This window comes from Haliotis rubra, unplaced genomic scaffold (assembly GCF_003918875.1).
Source record: "Haliotis rubra isolate DU_JTF1 unplaced genomic scaffold, ASM391887v1 Scf258, whole genome shotgun sequence".
Lineage (NCBI taxonomy): Eukaryota > Metazoa > Mollusca > Gastropoda > Lepetellida > Haliotidae > Haliotis > Haliotis rubra.
In genome coordinates this window covers 763,934-789,933 of record NW_025766647.1, presented here as the reverse complement: position 1 = coordinate 789,933, position 26,000 = coordinate 763,934, and the positions used below count along the sequence as shown (strand labels likewise).

Sequence of the window (26,000 nt, the reverse complement as noted above, 5' to 3'; positions counted from 1 at the left end):
TTCGCAATGATGATAAAGTAGAGTTATCTTTCTTTGCTATTTATCACTTTTCAATAAATAGTCCAGTAAACATTAACATCAAATACCATGTTGATTTATTCTTTCATAATTACATCATCATGATTATGTCATAAAATCAGGGCAAGTGGAAAATTGGTCAGGACAAGTGGCCCTTAATTGGTCAGGACAAGTTAGTTACATCAGTGTTCTCCATGTACAGTTATGGAAGTCTCCATGTACAGTGTGCCCATGTACAGTGGTGAGACAGGGTTAATTATGGAAGTTACATCAGTGTGTCTCTCCATGTACAGTGGTGAGACAGGGTTGTATGGAAGTTACATCAGTGTGTCTCTCCATGTACAGTGGTGAGACAGGGTTAATGTATGGAAGTTACATCAGTGTGTCTCTCCATGTACAGTGGTGAGACAGGGTTAATGTATGGAAGTTACATCAGTGTGTCTCTCCATGTACAGTGGTGAGACAGGGTTAATGTATGGAAGGTATATCAGTGTATCTCTTCACTTAATGAGTTCAGTTTACGGATGTTACATCAGATACACCCAGTTAGAACAATTGACAAAATTTCTGATTTTCTGTGTTGAGTTATTTAAGATGTTTGTTGTACCAGCAGATGGCTTCCGGCAGATGAAACTGGTCCCTCGTGAGATACTCCAGGTCTTCGTAAGCCACGTGGACACTGTGCTCAACTTCTGGGTACAGATGGTCACGTCAGAGCACGACCTTGCGGGACTGTCTGCAGCAATAAGTGAAGGCTATGAGGACTCCACAAGACACACAGGACTGGCTGAAAGTTGGTTGTGCTGTGATTGCCCAGTACGCTGAAGATGGACAGTGGTATTGGCTCACTCAAGACTGTTGGCGAGGAGACGTGCAGGGTACAGTTTGTGGATTACGGTAACTCGGATGAAGTGGCAAAGGCGAACATATACGCCATTAAAGCTGAGCACTTGAAACTGCCTGTGCAGGCTGTCAGCTGCAAGCTGTGCGACGTGGCTGTGGTTGAAGGCAAGGAAGATGCAGCCATGGACACACTGTTCGAGGTCACCAATGAGAAAACATTGTCGCTAGAGGTTGTGCGGAAGTTGCGAGATGAGGATGTTCGATACAGTGTACAATTATATGATGGGAATGTAGATGTGAAACAGAAGTTGTTTGATGATGGACTGTGTTGTGCTGTAGAGGGTGCTGATGTATCTCACGTAGATAGTAACGAAGTGGAATCACATGTGATGGACAGCAATGACTCTGCTGTCCTTTCAGACTCTTCCCCAAAAGACCAAATGTATGATGACATTGAAGAATTGGACTCGGTCCCAAACCCATACACTTTGATTGAACTTAAAGAGGGGCAGAGAAGCGCTGTCCATGTCATACATGCTGTTACCCCGGTGAGTTTTACATCCGACCTGACAGCTTGAAGCACGGTGTTGACGAGTTGATGGAGAGTATGTTTGAATTTTACAATGATTTGGCAGAAGGTGACATGGTGATGGAAGCTCCACAGCCGGGCCAGATGTGTGCATGTCTGTGCAGTGGCGACAGTGAGGCCTGGTGCCGAGGCAAGGTGTGCTGGCTGAAAGAAGGACAATGTAAGGTCTTCTGTGTGGATTTTGGCACCTCAGAAACGGTGGCGTGTTCTGCTGTGAGGAAACTCCCAGGACAGTTCCAGACGTTGCCAGCACAGTCAGTTCTGTGCTCCCTGGCTGGGGTCTGTCCCACAGAGGGTTTGTGGAGTCCAGCAGCCATAGAGCTGTTCACAGAGCTAACTGCAGACAAGTGAGTTGTTCTATAACTAATGGCAGACAAGTGAGTTGTTTATAACTAATGGCAGACAAGTGAGTTGTTCTATAACTAATGGCAGACAAGTGAGTTGTTTTATAACTAATGGCAGACAAGTGAGTTGTTTAAAGAGTAAACTGCAGACAAGTGAGTTCAGAAAGATAACTGCAGACAAGTGAGTTGTTTAGAGAGCCAACTGCAGACATGTTCAGACAAGCAACGTGTTTAGAGAGTTAACTGCAAACAAGTCAGCTTCTTAAAACCAAGTACTGTATCTGTTAGGGTGAAGGTTACAATCAAGTACTGAATCTGTGAAGGTTACAATCAGGTACTGTATCTGTTAGGGTGAAGGTTACATTCAGGTACTGAATCTGTGAAGGTTACAATCAAGTACTGAATCTGTGAAGGTTACAATCAGGAACTGTATCTGTTAGGGTGAAGGTTACAATCAAGTACTGAATCTGTGAAGGTTACAGTCAGGTACTGCATCTGTTAGGGTGAAGGTTACAATCAAGTACTGAATCTGTGAAGGTTACAATCAGGTACTGTATCTGTTAGGGTTACAATCAAGTTACTGAATCTTCAGGTACTGTATCTGTTAGGGTGAAGGTTACAATCAGGTACTGTATCTGTTAGGATGAAGGTTACAATCAGGTACTGTGTTAGGGTTACAATCTGTTAGGGTGAAGGTTACAATCAGGTACTGTATCTGTTAGGGTGAAGGTTACAATCAGGTACTGTATCTGTTAGGGTGAAGGTTACATTCAGGTACTGTATCTGTTAGGGTGAAGGTTACAATCAGGTACTGTATCTGTTAGGTTACAATCAAGGTGAATCTGTTAGGTTACAATCAGGTACTGTATCTGTTAGGGTGAAGGTTACAATCAGGTACTGTATCTGTTAGGGTGAAGGTTACAATCAGGTACTGTATCTGTTAGGGTGAAGGTTACAATCAGGTACTGTATCTGTTAGGGTGAAGGTTACAATCAGGTACTGTATCTGTTACTGGTGAAGGTTACAATCAGGTACTGAATCTGTTAGGGGTGAAGGTTACATCCTTTAGGTCAGGTACTGTATCTGTTAGGGTGAAGGTTACATTCAGGTACTGTATCTGTTAGGGTGAAGGTTACAATCAGGTACTGTATCTGTTAGGTACTGGGTGAAGGTTACAATCAAGGTACTGAATCTGTTAGGGTGAAGGTTACAATCAGGTACTGTATCTGTTAGGGTGAAGGTTACATTCAGGTACTGTATCTGTTAGGGTGAAGGTTACATTCAGGTACTGTATCTGTTAGGGTGAAGGTTACAATCAGGTACTGTATCTGTTAGGGTGAAGGTTACAATCAGGTACTGTATCTGTTAGGGTGAAGGTTACAATCAGGTACTGTATCTGGTTGGATCCTCGCAGCTTCAATAAATCCAGTGTGCTCTGTGTAAGTCCATGAACACAAAACCATATTGGAGACAATTCCTTTATACAAATACATCAACAGTAACAACTTCATTGATAGCTGATCTAACCAGTGACATAAAATAACTGCAGATGAGAGCAATAAATCGGTGCTGCTGTTCAGTACAAGAATATTGCAACACATGACCCTCCCATTCTGTTATCAGCCATGCAGTAAATACACCAGTATGTCTGAGTTCAACAAGAAATGTTCCTGTCCTAGAACGCTGATCATGGACATCTTGACGCTGAGAGAGAGTGGCAGCTGCATTGTCCATCTGCTGCACATGGGGCTTGCGGTGAACCAGGTGATACTGCAGAAGAATGTTGGCGTTGATCCTGCCACACCTGTGGCTGTTAGTCACAAGGTGAAGCGCATCTTCTCAGACAGTTTGGAGACCCCTGTCAAGCTTGTACTGGAGACGGCCACTGAGGATCTGCCTGAATCCGAGCTAAAGGGAAACCCGAGGGAGGACATCATCAAGTACGTTCTGCATAGTTATGTCTCCCCCCAAAGGTTCGGGAGACATAATGTGTTTTGGTTGAGTTTCCATCGGCTTTGGCGTCGGTGTCGGCGTTCCCATTGTTTCCAGAACATAACTCTAAAACTGCTTGAACAATCTTCACCAAATTTGGTATACTGCCTGTCCATATCATGTAGATGTGCCTTTTGGGGGTTTGAGAGGGTTTTTTTCAATTTTATTTTTTTCTGGTTCCATGGCAACATTTTGACTTGGTCTTTTTGAAGGGTAAAGTTTGTTTCCGGAGCAAAATTCTGAAACTATTTGACCCATCTTCACCAAATTTGGTATACTGACTCTCCATATCATATAGATGCACCTTTTGGGGTGTTTGAACTTTCTTTCAATTTTTTGTTTATTTGTTTCAATGGTAACAAATTTGGACTTGGTCCTTTTGAAGGGCAGGGTTTGTGTTCAGAGCTTAACTCTAAAACCATTTCACCCATCTTCACCTAATTTTGTACAATTATTACCAATAGCAATTATTATCCCCCCGGCATGTTATGTGGGGGGATATAGTCGTCGCCTCGTCCGTCTGTCCGTCCGTCCATAATCATTTTGTTTCCGGAGCATAACCCAAAGATTGTTCCATATTTTTCAACAGAAATTGGTAGATATGTCACACATAACCTAAGGTGGTGCCTTTTGCTATTTACAGATTATTGTCATTTATATTTTCTCGGTTTCCATGGAAACGTTTTGGACTTAGTCTTAAAGAGGGGTGGGCTTCGTTTCCAGAGCATAACTCAAGAACCGATCAATATCTTTCAACAAGACTAGATATATCAATCAGAACCTTAACCTTTTGCTATTTGCAGATTTGTGGCATTTTTATTTTTCCGTTTTTTTTTAGATCAATGTCGTGTGAGATGGTTGAGGAGTGATCAATGTCGTGTGAGATGGTTGAGGAGTTGATTAATGTCCTGTGAGCGATAGTTGAGTTGAATAATGTTGGGTATGAGATGGGTAGTGGTTGATTAGTTGATGGGAGAGGAGATGATGAGCAGAAGTTCTGTGATACTGTGTGTTACTGGTGTGTTACTGTGTGTTACTGTGTGATACTGTGTGTTCCAGGATATTTGTGGACATACTATTGTTAAACCAATCTGCCCTACTTCCACACACCTTTCATCATGTCATTACAGGCCGACAACCTTGGATATAGGAGAAGAGTATGAAGTGACTGCCAGCCACCTTGTGTCTCCAGACCAGTTCTTCTGTCAACTCACCTCCTCCGTGGCCAACCTGCATCTCATTGCAGAACAGATACAGACTGCCTTCACTGAAACCTGTGAGGCGGTCAGCCAAGAACACCTGCTTGTTGGACATGTCGGCATGGCACGAGTCGGGGAACAGTGTTTTCGGAGCAGGCTGATGGCAGTCAGAGAATCTGACTGTGATGTTCAGCTGGTGGACTGGGGAAGGACAGAAACTATCTCTGTGTCAAATTTCCTTGTCCTCACCCCTGACCTCACTCAGGTCCCCTGTCAGGCCTTCTGCTGTTGTCTCACTGAAATCAGTTGTGCTGGCAAAGACTGGAGTGTAGAGAGCTGTTCTCGCTTTCAAGAACTTGTCAAGGATACAAAACTTATTGCAAGGGTCATTTCTAACCTGGACAGCAGCTGTATGGAAGTGGATCTATTCAGTGATCAGATATCCATATGTCAAACCCTTGTGCAAGAACAGCTGGCAGTGATCAAGGAAGATGACGAAGATGTTATTTTACAGCGAATTGAAGCATTTATTGACCCCTTCCCCATCACAGACTTACATAATGCATCTGACAAGAAAATTATTACTGCTGAGAGGGAGGATGGCTTCCTGTATCTGAAGCTGGGGATTGAGAAAGATTACAGCATTGAGTTAGATCAAGACTCCATCTTGGATAAGTTTGTCCTTGACCTTACAGAGGTCACCAAGCAGGTGGAGGTCATGATGAAGGGTATTCAGAAGTACATTAATAGTGACGAGGCTACAGAGGGTGATGGGGACTGGGAGCCTGCTTGTGACGAGCCTTGCCTGGTGGAGAAACATGGAGAGAATATCTGGTACAGAGGGAAGATGGTGGACGTGGAAGATGCTGTGTATAAGGTGGGTTCAAATCATTGCCACTGGTTCCCTATGAGCATGCATTCCTCGGTTCCATGTGTCGCAGATATTCCAGGTGAGTGATATTCCCCAGTTTTATGTGTCTCAGATCTTCCAACCCTGAAGCTCCAGGTTAGAATTGGTCTTCAGTAACCCATGCTTGTCGTAAGAGGCGACTAACGGGATCGGGTGGTCAGGCTGGCTGACTTGGTTGATGACATGTCATTGTATCCTAATTGTGTAGATCGATGTTCATGCTGTTTGTTACTGGATTGTCTGGTCCTGACTCGATTATTGACAGACCGCCACCGTATAGCTGGAATATTGCTGAGTGCAGCGTTAAACAACAACCAACCAACTGATCTTCCAGGTGTGTGAAGTTCAACAGGTTAATTGTCTCTGGTATTCCAGGTGTGTGAAATTCCCCAGGTTAATTGTCTCTGATCTTCCAGGTGTACTTAGTGGACTACCGAGAGATGCTGAGCTGTGAACGGGGAAAGATACGGAGGCTGCCCCCTCAGTTCCTCAAGGTCCCTGTGAATGGCTTTGAGTGCCAGCTGGCTGACGTGGCACCTGTTGATGGGGCGTGGTCACAAGAAGCCATCACCCACTTCCATGGTAACTGTCTTCTAGTTGCCTTTCTGTGTATGTTTTTGGGGTTGTTTTTTTTTCAAGAAATAATCAGCAATAGTGGAGTTCTTCATTGACTGAACACATTTACTTAAATATCTCAGCCCCATCTTATTCCAGCATCCAAGGAGGTCCTATTGTAACTGGTACTGTACACATCAGCAGGAGATGCGGGATGAATAGTTTACATAATAATTTGAGATGCTTTATAAGGATGGACCTTTGGTTGAAACAACAAGCATATGTTGCCTCTTACAACAGGCAGTCCAAGGACTCTCCACGCCCAACGTTGCATTACTTCACCTGATTTGTGACCTGAGCTTTATGCACAGGGCCATGTGCCACCACAACAAGCATAGGTTACTTCTTATGACAATAGGTTGGCTCTTACAGCAAGCATACACTACTCCTTACAACAGGCATGGGTTGCCTCTTTGAGAAGCACAGTCATCGCTGTGAACAAATATGAGAAGCATAGGTTTGCTAGATATGTAAGTGTGAGTAAGTTGGGTTTTAAACACTGCTTGGATGAGTATTCCAGCCCCTAGTGGTGGAAGTCTGACACATTTACCCCTGTTGTGAAAGCCTTGATATGCTGACAGCATGGAGTCCTTGGTGATGCGGCTGACAGCATGGAGTCCTTGGTGATATTTCTGCTGACTGACAACATGGAGTCCTTGGTGATACTGCTGACAACATGGAGTCCTTTGGTGATACGCTGACAACATGGAGTACTTGGTGATACGCTTGACAGCATGGAGTCCTTGGTGATACGCTGACAACATGGAGTACTTGGTGATACGCTGACAACATGGAGTACTTGGTGATACGCTGACAACATGGAGTCCTTGGTGATACGCTGACAACATGGAGTACTTGGTGATACGCTGACAACATGGAGTACTTGGTGATACGCTGACAACATGGATTACTTGGTGATCATGGCTGACAACATGGAGTAGTACTTGGTGATACGCTGACAGGTGGAGTCCTTGGTGATCACGCTGACAACATTGATTGCTTGGTGATCACGCTGACAACATGGACATGGGTACCCGCGTATTCAAGTGCCCAACATTTGGTGATACTGACAACATGGACCTTGGGACGTGACAACATGGAGTACTTGGTGATGACAACATGGAGTCCGATACTGACAACATGGTGAGTGACAACATGGAGTCCTTGGTGATCGCTGACAACATGGAGTCCTTGGTGATACGCTGACAACATGCTGGAGTCCTTGGTGATACGCTGACAACATAGAGTCAGCGGTGATACGCTGACAACATGGTACTTGGTGATACTGACAACATGGAGTCCTTGGTGCTGACAACATGGAGTACTTGATACGCTGACAACATAGTCCTTGGTGATCGCTGACAACATGGAGTCCTTGGTGTCCAACATTGAGTACTTGGTGATACGCTGACAACATGGAGTCCTTTTGGTGTGACAACATGGATTACTTGGTGATGACAACATGGAGTCCTTGGTGATCACAGCTGACAACATGAGTCCTTGGTGATCACGCTGACAACATGGAGTACTTGGTGATGACAACGCTGACAACATGGAGTCCTTGGTGATGACAACATGGAGTCCTTGGTGATACTGACAACATGGAGTACTTGGTGAGTAATTATACTGACACAACATTGGTGATACTTGGTGATACGCTGACAACATGGAGTACTTGGTGATACGCTGACAACATGGAGTACTTGGTGATACGCTGACAACATGGAGTACTTGGTGATACGCTGACAACATGGAGTACTTGGTGATACGCTGACAACATGGAGTACTAATTGAAATGAAGCTGCATCTGGACGGTGGTTTTCTACTCAAAACTGTTTCGGGTATAAGTAGCTTTTCAGAACTATTTCGGGTATATGTAGATTTTCAGGTTATCAGGACCATTTCTGTTTACTTTTCCAGACATTGCGAGTGACTTGGTATTGGCTGCGTTCCTGGTGTCCCAGTCAGAGGAGGGGGTGCACTATGTGCGTCTCCATGACACCGAGGACCTTGGCAGCCCCACTGTCAACCGTCAGCTGGTGGATCTGGGGTGTGCGCTTCCACTGCCAGGGTCGCTGGTGGAGATGGAGTTGGAGATGGAGGAGGCGAATGCAGACACCATGGAGGAGATGGGTAGGTGGATAGTCTCTCTTCACTTTCAGACCCATCAAAGTCCGGGCTAGAATGAACCTTCAGTAACCCATGCTTGTCGTAAGAGGCGACTAACGGGATCAGGTTGTCAGGCTTGCTGGCTTAGTTGACACATGTCATCGGTTCCCAATTGCACTGATCGATGCTCATGCTGTTGATCACTGGATTGTCTGGTCCAGACTTGATTATTTACAGACTGCCACCATATAGCTGGAATATTGCTGAGTGCGGCGTAAAACTAAACTCAACTCTTCACTCTCACAAATGTTAATCCTGACTTCATGTTGATCAAGTGCACTTTGAGCAGACTCAGGATGTATTACCGGTGTGGTTTGACAGCTGGGTGCTATGGCCATCACCCCGGCTGTCCATCAGTCAGCCATCTTTTCCATTATCAGAGCAGAACTCATTTTTTATGAAAATGAAAAGCATGTTTTTTCTACACTGAACTGAATGTATCTTATGGTAGTTAACCATTTCCAGCTTGTGATGACTTGTTATGTTTTGATTACTGTGTCAAGATGTTTCAAATTTGTGAAATATGTTGACTTTTACGTAACACTTTCCAGGATCTTATCCAGTCTGAAACCCAGGTTGAAGCATACCCTTGTCATTGCTAAACCTTGGTGAAGCATACCCTTGTCATTGCTAAACCTTGGTGAAGCATACCCTTGTCATTGCTAAACCTTGGTGAAGCATACCCTTGTCATTGCTAAACCATGTTGAAGCATACCCTTGTCATTGCTAAACCTTGGTGAAGCATTCCCTTGTCATTGCTAAACCTTGGTGAAGCATTCCCTTGTCATTGCTAAACCTTGGTGAAGCATACCCTTGTCATTGCTAAACCTTGGTGAAGCATACCCTTGTCATTGCTAAACCTTGGTGAAGCATTTACCCTTGTCATTGCTAAACCTTGGTGAAGCATTCCCTTGTCATTGCTAAACCTTGGTGAAGCATACCCTTGTCATTGCTAAACCTTGGTGAAGCATACCCTTGTCATTGCTAAACACAGGTTGAAGCATACCCTTGTCATTGCTAAACCTTGGTGAAGCATACCCTTGTCATTGCTAAACCTTTTGTCATTAGGCGGCCGGTGAAGCATTCTTTGTAATCATTTGGTGAAGCATACCCTTGTCATTGCTAAACCTTGGTGAAGCATACCCTTGTCATTGCTAAACCTTTGGTGAAGCATACCATTGCTTGTCATTGCTAAACACAGGTTGAAGCATACCCCCTTGTCATTGCTAAACCTTGGTGAAGCATTCCCTTATCATTGCTAAACCTTGGTGAAGCATACCCTTCTTGGTGAATATCTCTTTGTCATATAAACCGTGGTGCTAAACCTTGGTGAAGCATTCCCTTGTCATTGCTAAACCTTGGTGAAGCATACCCTTGTCAATGTGAAACACCATCAAAAACATTACCGCACCAATGTGAAACCCTGTTTTAATCATTCCTTTGTCAACCTGTCTTGGTTTCCATGCTGTTAACCCACAACTGTGTAGGTAATATTTGAAATAGATACACCCTAGTTATTCATTGTCATCAACATCTGATTTCAGAGCAGTCCTTCAACGATGTATCCTACCATCGAGAAAACTCTCTGGGGGAGGATTCCGACTCGGATCATGGTGAGCTCTGTTGCAACACAAAATAACACTTGAAATTCAAGGAAGTGGCTTTCCTTGCTATTTTCTTCTGTGAACTTGAATGACTGACCTCTCCTACTGATCTCTATCACCATATTTAGAGATCTATTCTCAGCACAACGACATTACAATCTATGTCGAAATGGCGCCTTTCACAGAATAAAGAAGTTGTATATCCATAATATTATCATCATTCTTCATCACCTCAACTTCTAACATGCCCATCAAAGAAGAATGTTATTCTAAGCAGGAATAAATTCAAACAATTTTGGTGCAGTGATGGCAAAAGTTATATCTGAAAAAAGTATTCCAGCTGGAATGTGTAATCTCTGTGTCGCAAAGTATGACAAAGTACTTTCGATGATGAATATGTTTACTATAGTATGACAAAGTACTTTCGATGATGAATATGTTTACCATAGTATGACACAAAGTACTTTGGATGATGAATATGTTTACTATCGTATGATACAAAGTACTTTGGATGATGAATATGTTTACCATAGTATGACACAAAGTACTTTGGATGATGAATATGTTTACTATCGTATGATACAAAGTACTTTGGATGATGAATATGTTTACTATAGTATGACACAAAGTACTTTGGGTAATGAATATGTTTACTGTGGTATATGACACAAAGTACTTTGGGTAATGAATATGTTTACTATACGATGACACAAACCTGTGTTACGGACTGTATTACCATCCTGTGTTCTGGACTGTATTACCATCAACCTATGTTACAGACTGTACTACCAACCTACATAACTGACCTGTACCACCAACCTGTGTTACGGACTGTATTACCATCCTGTGTTCTGGACTGTATTACCATCAACCTGTGTTACAGACTGTATTACCAACCTATATAACTGATGTGTACCACCAACCTGTGTTACGGACTATTACCAACCTGTGTTCTGGACTGTACTACGAACTTATATAACTGATGTGTACCACCAACCTGTGTTACGGACTGTATTCCTAACCTGTGTAACAGACTGTATTACCAACCTATATAACTGACCTGTACCATCAACCTGTGTTACAGACTGTATTACCAACCTATATAACTGACCTGTACCACCAACCTGTGTTACGGACTGTATTACCAACCTATATAACTGACCTGTACCACCAACCTGTGTTACAGACTGTATTACCAACCTATATAACTGACCTGTACCATCAACCTGTGTTACAGACTGTATTACCAACCTATATAACTGACCTGTACCACCAACCTGTGTTACAGACTGTATTACCAACCTATATAACTGACCTGTACCATCAACCTGTGTTACAGACTGTATTACCAACCCATATAACTGACCTGTACCACCAACCTGTACAGACTGTGTTACAGACTGTATTACCAACCTATATATGGCTGTGTTGACCTGTACCACCAACCCTGTGTTATGGACTGTATTACCAACCTATATAACTGACCTGTACCCATCAACCTGTGTTACGGACTGTATTACCAACCTATATAACTGACCTGTACCATCAACCTGTGTTACCAACGGACTGTATTACCAACCTATATAACTGACCTGTACCACCAACCTGTGTTACAGACTGTATTACCAACCTGTGTTATGGACTGTATTACCAACCTGTACCACCAACCTGTGTTATGGACTGTATTACCAACCTATATAACTGACCTGTACCATCAACCTGTGTTACAGACTGTATTACCAACCAATATGTTATGGACTGACCAACCTGTACCATCAACCTGTGTTACAGACTGTATTACCAACCTATATACCAACTGTATTACCAACTTATATAACTGACCTGACCTGTATTACCAACTTATAGCTGACCTTACCACTCAACCTGTACCACCAACCTGTGTTACAGACTGTATTACCAACCTATATAACTGACCTGTACCATCAACCTGTGTTACAGACTGTATTAACCAACTGGCCTGTGTGTTACAGACTGTATTACCAACCTATATATAACTGACCTGTACCATCAACCTGTGTTACAGACTGTATTACCAACCTATGTATTTACACTGTACAGATCGTATTACCAACCTGTGTTATGTACCATCAACCTGTGTTACAGACTGTATTACCAACCTATATAACTGACCTGTACCACCAACCTGTATAACGGACCTGTTACCAACCTATATAACTGACCTGTACCACCAACCTGTGTTACAGACTGTATTACCAACCTATATAACTGACCTGTACCACCAACCTGTGTTACAGACTGTATTACCAACCTATATAACTGACCTGTACCACCAACCTGTGTTATGGACTGTATTACCAACCTATATAACTGACCTGTACCATCAACCTGTGTTATGGACTGTATTACCATAATAACTTATATAGCCTGTGTTGTTACTACTGACTGTATTACCAACTTATATACCTGTACCATCAACCTGTGTTACAGACTGTATTACCAACCTATATAACTGACCTGTACCATCAACCTGTGTTACAGACTGTATTACCAACCTATATAACTGACCTGTACCACCAACCTGTGTTACAGGACGTATTACCAACCTGTGTATACGGACTGTATTACCAACCTATATAACTGACCTGTACCACCAACCTGTGTTACATGGACTGTATTACCAACTTATATAACTGACCTGTACCACCAACCTGTGTTATGGACTGTATTACCAACTTATATAACTGACCTGTACCATCAACCTGTGTTACAGACTGTATTACCAACTTATATAACTGACCTGTACCCACCAACTGTTGCAGACTGTTATGGACTGTATTACCAACTTATATAACTGACCTGTACCATCAACCTGTGTTACAGACTGTATTACCAACCTATATAACTGACCTGTACCACCAACCTGTGTTACGGACTGTATTACCAACCTATATAACTGACCTGTACCATCAACCTGTGTTACAGACTGTATTACCAACCTGTGTTATGGACTGTATTACCAACTTATATAACTGACCTGTACCATCAACCTGTGTTACAGACTGTATTACCAACCTATATAACTGACCTGTACCATCAACCTGTGTTACAGACTGTATTACCAACCTGTGTTATGGACTGTATTACCAACTTATATAACTGACCTGTACCATCAACCTGTGTTACAGACTGTATTACCAACCTGTGTTATGGACTGTATTACCAACCTATATAACTGACCTGTACCACCAACCTGTGTTACAGACTGTATTACCAACCTGTGTTATGGACTGTATTACCAACTTATATAACTGACCTGTACCATCAACCTGTGTTACAGACTGTATTACCAACCTGTGTTATGGACTGTATTACCAACTTATATAACTGACCTGTACCATCAACCTGTGTTACGGACTGTATTACCAACCTATATAACTGACCTGTACCATCAACCTGTGTTACAGACTGTATTACCAACCTATATAACTGACGTGTACCACCAACCTGTGTTACGGATTGTATTACCAACCTATATATCTTAACTGTAGTACCAACCTGTATTACATAGTGTATTACCAACGTGTGTTACGGACTGTATTACCAACCTATATATCTTAACTGTAGTACCAACCTGTATTACATAGTGTATTACCAACCTGTGTTACGGACTGTATTACCATCTTATATAACTGAACTATACTACCAACCTGTGTTACGGACTGTATTACCATCTTATATAACTGAACTATACTACCAACCTGTGTTACAGACTGTATTTCCAACTGTATTTCCAACCTACCGTATATGACAGTCTATAAGCCGAATTTTGAGGACCAAAAAAAGCAGTCTGTAGAAGGGGGTCGTCTTATCCATGGGTTACGCTTTCGTCAAACTTTTTTCCAGGGGTAAGAAAACAATATCGTATCACTTCGTGTGAACAAACAACAGAAGACAACTTTGTCAGTAGAGACGTCAAATTTGCAATTAAACATCACTAGACAAGATTATTTACCTTTTAAGTTACTAGTATAAGTTGTTTTTGCTGGGCATTGTATTATTTGCAGGGATTAAGATTACCGCGTGATTTGTTGCTGCCAGAAATAGCAATCAGCTGTATTATTTGCGAACAAGTTCAAACATGGATTAAGAATTTACGTCATCAGTAAAATATAATACAGTATTTTTAACCCAAAGAAATATATCCTAGCATTGTGTAATTTTAGTTACAGTTTTGAAATTAGCAATTTCAGCGGAAATAGCAATCAGCTGCATTTTGCACAAGTTTCTCGCCGAACAAGTTCAAACATGCACAATAATATAACGGGACGAATTCTGACGCAGTCGTCAGTAAAATATAATACAGAATACTATTATTTAACCCAAAGAAATATATCCTAGCATTGTGTAATTTTATTTACAGTTTTTATGTAAAATATATATAATCAACACTAAGGTTATACGGACCCTCATGAACGTGGTAATCACATGGAATGGAGTAAAATACGGACGCCATTTAAATTCACACATTTTTACCGATGTTACTATAAACTAGCAGTCAATGGAAAACGAGTCGGTAATCAGTTCTGTGGTCTGTGTTTGCCTCGATTAGGACCCCATCGTGGGGGATCGACTTATGCACGAAACATACCATTTTGACACTGATTTTAAAGGTCAAGTTTGGGGGTCGTCTTATAGACGGTCATATATGGTACATAATTTAACTGTTCTACCAACCTGTGTTACAGACTGTTCTACCAACCTGTGTTAAGGACTGTATGAATGTAATGATGAAAAATTATTATGGTTGCTTATTTAACAAGGAATGTAACATGTTTCATTTTGAAAGCTGATGACTCCCGTGACCTAGGGCTGACCTTCAACACCACTGGACACTCCATCCTTGACCAGACAGCCAACTCCACATATGAACCAGACACCACCCTCGAACTAGGTAAGCCAGACCACACTTAAAACAGACACCACCCTCAAGCTAGGTAAGGAACACCACACTTAAAACGGACACCACCCTCGAGCTAGGTAAGCAACACCACACATAAGCCGGACACCAGTCTTTAGCTAGGTAAGGAACACTACATTTAAACTGGACACCACTCTAGCTAGGTAAGGAACACCACACATAAGCCAGACACCACTCTTAACCTAGGTAAGGAAGACCACACATAAACCAGACACCACTCTTGACCTAGGTAAGGAAGACCACACATAAACTGATGACCGCTCTAGCTAGGTAAGGAACACCACACATGAACCAGACACCACTCTTGAGCTAGGTAAGCAACACCACCTCACATAAGCCCGGACACCAGTCTTTAGCTAGGTAAGGAACACTACATTTAAACTGGACACCACTCTAGAGCTAGGTAAGGAACACCTCACAGGCCGGACACCACTCGAGCTAGGTAAGACACCACTCTTGACACCACCCCTAGCTAGGTAAGGAACATAACCACACATAGCTATAACACCACTCTCTAGCTAGGTAAGGAACACCTGACAGAAGCCGACACCACTCTAGCTAGGTAAGGAACACCACATAAACTGATGACCGCTCTAGCTAGGTAAGGAACACCACACATGAAACAGACACCACTCTTGAGCTAGGTAAGGAACACCTCACATAAGCCAGACACCATCTTAGCTAGGTAAGGAACACCGCACATAAACCAGACACCACTCTCGAGCTAGGTAAGGAACACCTCACATAAGCCGGACACCACTCTCGAGCTAGGTAAGGAACACCTCACATAAGCCGGACACCACTCTCGAGCTAGGTAAGGAACACCAGACTTAAACTGATGACCGCTCTAGCTAGGTAAAGAACACCACACATATAGGCCAGACACCACTCTCTAGCTAGGTAAGGAACACCTCACAGAAGCCAGACACCACTCTAGCTAGGTAAGGAACACCAGACATAAACTGATGACCGCTCTAGCTAGGTAAGGAACACCACACATATAAGCCAGACACCACTCTCTAGCTAGGTAAGGAACACCTCACAGAAGCCGGACACCACTCTTAAGCTAGGTAAGGAACACCACACATAAACTGATGACCGCTCTAGCTAGGTAAGGAACACCACACTTATAAGCCAGACACCACTCTCTAGCTAGATAAGGAACACCCCACAGAAGCCAGACACCATTCTCAAGCTAGGTAAGGAACACCTCACATAAGCCAGACACCATCTTAGCTAGGTAAGGAACACCTCACATAAGCCAGACACCACTCTCTAGCTGGGTAAGCAACACCAGACATTAACTGGACACCACTCTCGAGACATAAGCCAGACACCACTCTCGAGACATAAGCCAGACACCACTCTCGAGCTAGGTAAGCAACACCAGACATTAACTGGACACCACACTTGCTAGGCAAGCAACATCAGAGTTGGTATACTGTGTGTGAATGAGGGACTGTTTGGCTTGGTGTAAATTTTATACCACCTGATTCACCACACACGCATTGGTAGGATGAATATATGGCCGCTGAATATCTATATCTACGTTTAAACATCTAAATGGGCAGTATACTAATTATTCCAAATCCCACAATGTGGCAACTGTAAAACCTCAGTGGTTAGGGCATAAAGATGATTTGAAGTATTATGTTTTACTGATCCTGAATAGTACAAGTGTGTCATTGTTCTTGCAGTTGGAGGAAGCATCTTGCTTGATTCAGACCGGGATACTGTAACCCCGAAACCAGGAGGTTCGGATGACAGTGTGTTGATGTGTGGGGAAATAGTGGGACAGCTTCTAGATCAGAGTGGGGACATTGCAGAGGCTGCTGGACACAACATTTGTCAGGGCATCGTTGAAGACCTGGTGACTCAGAGTGAGGCTTGCCGTGATGAGAGTGAGGCTGATGCTGTCAAGACACGGTGTGTGGACAAAAGTGAGGGTGACAGAGAGGAGGTAGACAAGGCAGAGTCTGAACAGCTACAGGAACAGGAACAGCAGCAGCAGCAGCAGCAGCCTGAGGAAGATGTGTCACAGGTCTCACAGGAGCAGGGGTCTGAATGTGACACAGAACCAGTCGGGGAGACACCAGAGTCAGCTTTCATAAATGGGGACGAGTCAGAGGCAAATTGTTTGGAGGAAAGAACTGAATGTGATTCCACCCATGGTTCGGTACCGGCTCGAGATGGTGGTGTAGACTCAGCAGAAGATAGTCCTGAGGAGGAGTTCAGTGATGCAGCAGGTGGCAGGGCTGAGGAAGTTGTTCAGAGGACTGCAGCTGAAGGCGACTCGACGGCCGAGTGTGACAAGGACGGCGACACGGCAGCAGGGAAGGAGGAGTTCAGTGATGCAGAAGGTGGCAGGGCTGAGGAAGTTGTTCAGAGGACTGCAGCTGAAGGCGACTCGACGGCCGAGTGTGACAAGGATGGAGACCGTCTCCTGGCAGCCGAGGAAGATCATTAGTGCTATTCCACGTTTTCCTGTGTTGCTCCTGAGGGATCTTTTATCGGAGGAAGAAAAGCAAAACTGTTATTTTGTCTGATCTAATACTGTAATAGTCAGTGTGACTTTTTAACAATGATTTACACAAATTATATTTCAGGATAATTCTTGTCTTGGGTGTCCAGAACAAAATACCATTGCTGTTGCCAGCTTCCAACTTGTGGGGAGATGGGGTAGCCTAGTGATTAAGGTGTTAGCTCGTCATGCCAAAGACTTGGGTTCGAATCACCACATGGGTACTATGTGTGAAGCCCTGCCGTGAAGGGGCGGTGGGGTAGCCTAATGGTTAAAACGTTGGCTCGTCACGCCGAAGACCCGGGTTCGAATCCCCACATGGGCACAATGTGTGAAGCCCATTTCTGGTGTCCCCCGCCGTGATGTTGCTGGAATATTGCTAAAAGCGGCGTAAAACCAAACTCAGTCAGCAGTCAGTCAGCCCTGCGATATTGATATTGCAGTCAGTCAGCCCTGCCGTGATATTGCTAAAAGTGGCGTAAAGCCAAACTTACTCACTCCAACATGCGAGAAATGAGCGTCTCCAACTTGTAAATCTGTCAAGGTACGGACAGTCAGTAAAAAGGTTTCAAATATTAGAAGATTCCACGTTTGGAAGTCTAACTTTAGTGAACATTTGGAAGGTATTTTGGTCAGTTGCCATTACCTGCTGGAATTTCTTACTTGAACTGAGCAATGTCTTACCATCTTGCAGAGTGCGAGGGGTGTAGGTAGAATGTACAACTTACATCAGCATCAGGTCATTAACAAACTGGAATTCATGTGTGTGTGTGTGTGTGGCTTTCTGTCAGGGTATGGCAACACTAGATCTTGGACTGAATAATGATTTGAAAAGATATTTTTTGTTGCTGTTTGAAAGCATTTCATTGGTAAATACTGAGACTTGATTCCCTGTATGGGTTTTGTGGAGACAAAATACTTTGTTTCTAAAATTGCAGCAAATTATTCTGGCTTTTAAATTTGTGAACAGTTGTCCTATATATCTCAAAGCAAATAAGTATCTACATTGACTTCTCAAGTAAACCACAGCCTTACTTCCATATATATTGAGTCTCCCTGCCGCGTGACCCTTCTCAACAGGGCGGTGAACACTGTCAGGCTTGAAGTTGCTGCAGGTTCTCATCTGCAGCCATGGCTGTAAGGGTGATGTAATGGAGACTTGCAAACTGAAGGTCAGGTTTTTATCAAGTAAGGATATAGCGTTATATCTTTTCTGGGATTTGATTTCATTAGTTATGTGTTTTGAACTGAAGTGGTGTTCATACAGATTGCTGAGGAGAGAATAACTGTTTGGTTTCTCTATTTCAATCAGTTGTAATTTAGAGAAATCTTAAAGATCTGCAAAACAATGTGATAATACACCAGTCAACACTTGTCTGTATGTAAAATGTGTATATATCATATATTCTCTCAGCAAGGATATATATGTCGTATTGTCATGCCGCAGACAGTATTGGTTGTGGGCATTATTGGGGAAGTTTAGGATTTTACTTTACTTGTTCAACATTTGTTTAATGACCCCCATAGCTAGAGACATTGTCTCCCAATAATAATCATGTTCGCCATTACAATTTTCAGGAGAAACGTCTTGAGTTTGTAAAGATGAGGTGCAGCCAGATGATGTTCTTCATCATCAAGATGATTCAGTCATCCATCTGAAAGGCTTCTATACTGCCAGTATTAAGATGGACTGTCCTTTGTTATTTCTCCTACAGGGCAAGGGTGGCCAATTCGTCTGTGAATGGATAGTGAGTAGGTGTGTTCCATTCAGACACCTGTAGGTTGAAATCCCAGGTTGGCCAGATCATGTTTCACAGCGTGTCAGTACTATCGTCATGAGCTTGTCAGTACTGTCGTCACAAGCATGTCAGTACTATCATCATGAGTGTGGGTTTCACCCAAGTGGTAAATTTCTGAGGCATGCACAATTTAGACTTTTTTCTTACATTGAGATGACATGCTGTAATATACAGGGAACGCTATTCAAGGCAGATTTATAACCAGCTTACACCTGTTGCATTTAAATACAGTTTGAGGAAAAACATTTGGTGTCATCTTGTACCCAAAATATCTTTGGACACAGTTGCCACATGGTCACATGTGTGATACTATTTCTACTTCCAGTCATGTGCAACATGTGGGTAGACAGGATGGTGAAACTAGCATCTTAGACTCAAGTTTCCTGTATATTTAATAAACAAACCTCTGCAAAACAGATAACTAGAATGATCTGTTGCATGTAACATTAACATCATTGTGTATTGGGAGGGTCCCATCGTTTGCCCTGCATATTCTGGCACGTCATGTGATAGCAAGAAGTAAAATTGTCTCTTCTTAGGGCTGAAACAGACTTGTGGGTGAGCATCCCTATGATTGGGAACCTTGTGGTTGGGACAGACCCATGGTGTTGTTCCAGGGACCTTGTAAAAGTAAGACCCAGGGTGTTGCTCCAGGGACCTTGTAAAGTCAGACCCAGGGTGTTGCTCCAGGGACCTTGTGGTTGGGACAGACCCATGGTGTTGTTCCAGGGACCTTGTGGTTGGGACAGACCCATGGTGTTGTTCCAGGGACCTTGTAAAGTCAGACCCAGGGTGTTGCTCCAGGGACCTTGTAAAGTCAGACCCAGGGTGTTGCTCCAGGGACCTTGTGGTTGGGACAGACCCAGGGTGTTGCTCCAGGGACCTTGTAAAGTAAGACCCAGGGTGTTGCTCCAGGGACCTTGTAAAGTCAGACCCAGGGTGTTGCTCCAGGGACCTTGTGGTTGGGACAGACCCAGGGTGTTGCTCCAGGAACCTTGTGGTTGGGACAGACCCAGGGTGTTGCTCCAGGGACCTTGTGGTTGGGACAGACCCATGGTGTTGCTCCAGAAACCTTGTGGTTGGGACAGACCCATGGTGTTGCTCTAGGGACCTTTGTGGCTGGGACAGACCCATGGTGTTGTTCCAGGGACCTTGTGGTTGGGACAGACCCATGGTGTTGTTCCAGGGACCTTGTGGTTGGGACAGAACCATGGTGTTGCTCTAGGGACCTTTGTGGTTGGGACAGACCCATGGTGGTGTTCCAGGGACCTTTGTGGTTGGGACAGACCCATGGTGTTGTTCCAGGGACCTTTGTGGTTGGGACAGACCCATGGTGTTGTTCCAGGGACCTTTGTGGTTGGGACAGACCCATGGTGTTGTTCCAGGGACCTTTGTGGTTGGGACAGACCCATGGTGTTGCTCCAGGAACTTATGTAAGTTTGCATTTCTTTGTGTTTATAAAGGACTATTGACTGCTGTATGTTACTTTTATGTTAGTGCTGAAGTTTACAATTACATTTGTCATTGACCGTTCCTGTCAATAAATAACAATATAAAACTCCATTGTTGGTTTTGGTTAGTTGCTCTTCATATCCGCAGCTCCTGGTTGCAGCATGCTTGTCGTAAGAGGCGACTAACGGGATCGGGTGGTCAGACTCACTGACTTGGTTGACATTCGTCATCGGTTCCCAGTTGCGTAGGTCGATGCTCATGCCGTTGATTACTGGATTGTCTGGTACAGACTCGATTATTTACAGACCACCGCCATATAGCTAGAATATTGCTGAGTGTGGCGTAAAACTAAGCTCACTCACTCACTCACTCCTGGTTGCAGAGCATGGCGCCGTCATATGACTGGAATATTGATGAATAGGTCATAGGTGGCGCCACAATTGGCTGCAGAAAGTAATGTTGTTTGTATGTTAGAATCAAGTTTCTCCCCTCATTGGTTACCATACACATGAAAAAAGTATTGCAATACCATGATCAAAGGTGAGCATTACATGCAAGATGTGTGTCTGACCTAAAGCAAGAGTCTTAATATCAGCTGGGTAAAGTGCTAGTTGAAAGTCAACAGGGTTGTACCGCATTTCAATGACCATCCTCTGAACACAAGGTCAGTCTTTATGGAACACTGTGCTAGGCCACATTGTGCATGTGCCATTGGTGATTCCTTACATCAGTCCCATAGAGTGTTTGGTGTGTTCTACCACCCACAGTGTCCCAGAGGGACCCACCAGTACAAATCTTCATGTATTGGAACAAGATCTACATCAAGACTGGACCACAATACCCAAACATCAAATTCCTCATCTGATACAGTCAATGAGAAGGAGTGTCAGTAATTGGTGGAATTTACACCAGATTTTGACATCGAGTTCGTTTTTAATATTTTCATGTTATATCTTCAGGATTGTATGCCAGAAACTTTAAATGACCATACTTGTTAATGTCCAACTGGGACATGAAGGGAGATGATGCAAGGTCCTGCTGGGACATAAAGGGAGATGGTACAAGGTCCTGCGGGGAATGGTACATGATCCTGCGGAGACATGAAGGGAGATGGTACAAGATCCTGCTGGGACATGAAGGGAGATGATACAAGGTCCTGCTGGGACATAAAGGGAGATGGTACAAGGTCCTGCGGGGAATGGTACATGATCCTGCGGAGACATGAAGGGAGATGGTACAAGATCCTGCTGGGACATGAAGGGAGATGATGCAAGGACCTGCTGGGACATAAAGGGAGATGGTACAAGGTCCTGCGGGAAATGGTACATGATCCTGCTGAGACATGAAGGGATATGGTACAAGATCCTGCTGGGACATGAAGGGAGCTGATACAAGGTCCTGCTGGGAAATAAAGGGAGATGGTACAAGATCCTGCTGAGACATGAAGGGAGATGGTACAAGGTCCTGCGGGGAATGGTACAAGACCCTGATGGGACATGAAGATAGATGGTACAAGGTCCTGCTGAGACATGAAGGGAGATGGTACAAGGTCCTGCTGGGACATGAAGGGAGATGGTACAAAGTCCTGCGAGGGAATGGTACAAGATCCTGCTGGGACATGAAGATAGATGGTACAAGGTCCTGCTGAGACATGAAGATAGATGGTACAAGGTCCTGCTGGGACATGAAGATAGATGGTACAAGGATCTGCGGGGACATGAAGATAGATGGTACAAGGTCCTGCGGGGACATAGAGGTAGATGGTACAAAGGTCCTGCAGGGGACATGGGAGGGACATGGATCTGCAGGAGATGGTACATCTGCAGGGAGATCCTGCTGGGACATGAAGGGAGGGATGGTACAAGGTCCTCTGCATGAAAGGAGGGACATGGGACATGAAGGGAGATGGTACAATGGTACAAGGATCTGCAGGGGACATGAAGATAGATGGTAAAGGTCCTGCTGGGACATGGTACAAAATGGTACAAGATCCTGCTGGGACATGAAGGGAGATGGTCTATGACATGAGGGGAGATGATGGTCCTGCGGGGACATGAAGGAGATGATGGTAAAGGTCCTCTTGGGACATGGAGGTACAAAGATGGGACATGAAGGGAGATGGTACAAGGTCCTGCTTGAGGGGACATGAAGGGAGATGGTACAAGGTCCTGCTAAGATGGACATGAGGGACATGGGACATGAAGGAGATGGTACAAGGTCCTGCTGGGGACATGAAGGGAGAAGATAGATGGTACAAGGTCCTCTTGAGGGGACATGGATGGTAGATGGTACAAGAGTCCTGCTGGGACATGAAGGGAGATGGTACAAGGTCCTCTTGGGGACATGGAGGTAGATGGTACAAGGTCTGCAGGGACTGAAGGGAGATGGTACATCTTGGGGAGGGAGATGGTACAAGGTCCCTCTTGGGGACATGGAGGGAGATGGTACAAGGTCCTGCAGGGACATGGAGGGAGATGGTACAAAGGTCCTGCTTGAGGGACATGGAGATAGATGGTACAAGGTCCTGCAGGGACATGGAGGGAGATGGTACAAGGTCCTGCCCTGCTGGGACATGGAGGGAGATGGTACAAAGGTCCCTGAGGGACATGGAGGGAGATGGTACAAGGTCCCTGCTGAGGGACATGGAGGGAGATGGTACATGGAGGGAATGGTACAAGGATCTGCAGGGACATGGAGGGAGATGGTACAAAAGGTCCTGCTTGGGGACATGGAGGGAGATGGTACAAGGATCAGGGGACATGGATGGACATGGAGGTCCCTGCTTGGGGACATGGAGGGAGATGGTACAAGGTCCTGCTGGGACATGGAGGGAGATGGTACAAGGTCCTGCGGGGACATGGAGGGAGATGGTACAAGGATCCTCCTGGGGACATGGAGGGGAGATGGTACAAGGATCCTGCAGGGACATGAGAGGAGAGATGGTACAAGGAGGGAGATGGGACATGGAGGGAGATGGTACAAGGTCCTGCTGCGAGGGACATGGAGGGAGATGGTACAAAGGTCCTGGAGGGAGATGGTCACAGTCCTGGAGGGTCATGGAGAGATGGTACAAGGATCCTGTGAGGGACATGAAGGAGATGGTACAAAGGTCTGCTTGAGGGGACATGAAGGGAGATGGTACAAAGGTCCTGGGGTCATGACATGAGGGAGATGGTACAGAGATCTGAGGGACAGAAGGAGAGATGGTACAAGGTCCCTTGTGGGGGACATGGAGGGAGATGGTACAAGGTCCTCTTGGGGACATGGAGGAGATGGTACAAGGATCCTGCTGGGGACATGGAGGGGAGATGGTACAAGGATCTGCAGGGAGATGGTACAAGGATCTGCAGGGACATGAAGATAGATGGTACAAGGTCCTGCAGGGACATGGAGGGAGATGGTACAAGGTCCTGCTGGGACATGGAGGGAGATGGTACAAGGGTCCTGCGGGGACATGGAGGGAGATGGTACAAGGAGAGAAGGAGGGAGATGGTACAAGGATCTGCAGGGACATGAACATAGATGGTACAAGGTCCTGCGGGGACATGGAGGGAGATGGTACAAGGTCCTGCGGGGACATGGAGGGAGATGGTACAAGGTCCTGCGGGGACATGGAGGGAGATGGTACAAGGATCCTGCGGGGACATGGAGGGAGATGGTACAAGGATCTTGTGAGGGGACATGGAGGAGATGGTACAAAGGTCCTGCGGGGACATGGAGGTAGATGGTACAGGGTCTTGTTGGGACATGGAGGGAGATGGTACAAGGATCTGCAGGGAGGATGAAGATAGATGGTACAGGGTGTTGTTGGGACATGGAGGAGATGGTACAAGGTCCTGCGGGGATATGAAGGGTGATGGTACAATGTCCTGGAGGGAGATGGCACAAGGTCCTACTGGTACATGAAGATAGATATACAAGGTCCTGTGGGGACATTTGGAAGGTAACGGTATGACAAAAGAAATACAATACAAAAGAACACATTCACCTCAACAGGAATGACAGCAGCAGTGGGTAGATGTGGGTCAGATTTACTGAGTTTGGTTATTCTAACATTGCCTTGAACGGTATTTGAGAAATAGTCTCACCTTGAGGTGACAGGAACACCAGAAGGAAGTAGAGTTAAACACTATTTACAATACATGTATTTACAAATCAAAGCCCTGCAGGGTGAAGCCCATGAACAAATGTACTTTGAGACACTTGTCCACATTTCATTTGCAAAGAACAGTCTCCATCATTGTTTTACCTACCATATTTACATTAGAACAATAGACACTTAATACTGTGTACTACAGCATTTGGGAGTCTTCCTACAAAATTAATTAACAGTCAACAATTCCACATTGACGGGAGGACAATGTACAATTGTAGCAGGTTTTCTTAATGAGATACAAGTCTCAGAATGTACATGAGAATCGTCCACAATGTGGGGTACTCGGCAGTGTCCACTGACGCCTCATGACGTGATGATGGAAGTCTGCAACCCTCCATGAAGTGTCAAGTGAGATGGCAACTTGCTTTAGTGTAATGAATTCTATAAGTTGTTCCCTGATTCTGGTGTTCTGATTCTGTTTTTTCAACATTGCCTTTTTTTTCACATCAGCCAACACGCTTCCCCATCCAGAATTTGGGTTTTGTTCTTATCTTCCTGGAAATTTCCTTAGCTGAGCGACCGATTTGGCGCCGCTCTGTCTGATGTTCTTGCTGGAGCATCTCTTTTTTCTTCTGGTGGGCACTCTGGGGAATAAAGCATGATATAGCATGAGGATTATACAACATAAAGATTATATAGCATAAGGATATATAGCACAGCGGAATGCTGTTGGTTTTAAGTGAAACAGTTTGAAAGCAGACATAAACATGAAAGAAAGATTACAAATTACTCCAGTAATAACTGCTGGAGTGGCCCAAGTTCTCATGTCTAGTGGAACTGGTATCTGGACAAAACCTTGGCCTTTCTTTCACTTGTCCATCTTCTAGAT

The 26,000-nt window shown here is 44.3% G+C and overlaps 5 protein-coding genes across 5 annotated transcripts in view; 2 read left to right on the top strand and 3 right to left on the bottom strand.

Moving 5' to 3' along the window:
• The window catches only part of LOC124279911, a 43,726-nt gene extending 25,729 nt beyond the window's left edge, over positions 1-17,997 (top strand). The window contains 9 exon segments of the mRNA XM_046715792.1: positions 827-1,407; positions 1,410-1,797; positions 3,474-3,734; positions 4,917-5,862; positions 6,312-6,477; positions 8,431-8,643; positions 10,224-10,292; positions 15,112-15,216; positions 16,941-17,997. Coding sequence (XP_046571748.1) covers positions 827-1,407; positions 1,410-1,797; positions 3,474-3,734; positions 4,917-5,862; positions 6,312-6,477; positions 8,431-8,643; positions 10,224-10,292; positions 15,112-15,216; positions 16,941-17,710 — 3,499 coding nt within the window. The 3' untranslated portion in view covers positions 17,711-17,997.
• An 861-nt stretch (positions 17,998-18,858) lies between these two features.
• Positions 18,859-20,778, bottom strand: LOC124279910. Its single transcript, XM_046715791.1, has 4 exons — positions 20,519-20,778; positions 20,408-20,446; positions 20,164-20,335; positions 18,859-18,930 (listed from the first exon to the last, which is right to left on the bottom strand). Exons 1-4 carry the CDS (start codon positions 20,773-20,775, stop codon positions 18,859-18,861), a joined length of 540 nt encoding a protein of 179 aa, XP_046571747.1. The 5' UTR covers positions 20,776-20,778.
• Positions 20,779-23,032: 2,254 nt separating this feature from the next.
• LOC124279909 (vegetative cell wall protein gp1-like) lies at positions 23,033-24,142 on the bottom strand. The gene has a single exon (XM_046715790.1). The coding sequence runs from the start codon at positions 24,140-24,142 to the stop codon at positions 23,033-23,035; it is 1,110 nt and encodes a 369-aa protein (XP_046571746.1).
• A 112-nt stretch (positions 24,143-24,254) lies between these two features.
• Positions 24,255-24,800, top strand: LOC124279908. The gene has a single exon (XM_046715789.1). It carries the CDS (start codon positions 24,255-24,257, stop codon positions 24,798-24,800), a length of 546 nt encoding a protein of 181 aa, XP_046571745.1.
• A 342-nt stretch (positions 24,801-25,142) lies between these two features.
• Positions 25,143-26,000, bottom strand: part of LOC124279895 (nucleolar protein 10-like) — a 34,514-nt gene continuing 33,656 nt past the window's right edge. Inside the window, exon 19 of the mRNA XM_046715776.1 lies at positions 25,143-25,755. Within this exon, the coding sequence (XP_046571732.1) occupies positions 25,618-25,755 (138 nt within the window). The 3' untranslated portion in view covers positions 25,143-25,617. The remainder of the gene's footprint in view (positions 25,756-26,000) is intronic.

What these genes read in the sequence shown, in the direction of transcription:
- LOC124279910 (XM_046715791.1), bottom strand. Translation starts at nt 20,775, where the DNA reads ATGGTTCTGTCCCAACCACAAGGTCCCTGGAACAACACCATGGGTCTG. An exon ending in GGGTCTGTCCCAACCACAAG is followed by an intron (nt 20,336 to 20,407) that starts GTCCCTGGAGCA and finishes TGACTTTACAAG; the next exon opens with GTCCCTGGAACAACACCATG. An exon ending in TCCCTGGAACAACACCATGG is followed by an intron (nt 18,931 to 20,163) that starts GTCTGTCCCAAC and finishes CCTGACCTTCAG; the next exon opens with TTTGCAAGTCTCCATTACAT.
- LOC124279909 (XM_046715790.1), bottom strand. Translation starts at nt 24,142, where the DNA reads ATGTCCCCTCAAGCAGACCTTTGTACCATCTCCTTCATGTCCCTCACA.
- LOC124279908 (XM_046715789.1), top strand. Translation starts at nt 24,255, where the DNA reads ATGGTACAAGGTCCTCTTGGGGACATGGAGGAGATGGTACAAGGATCC.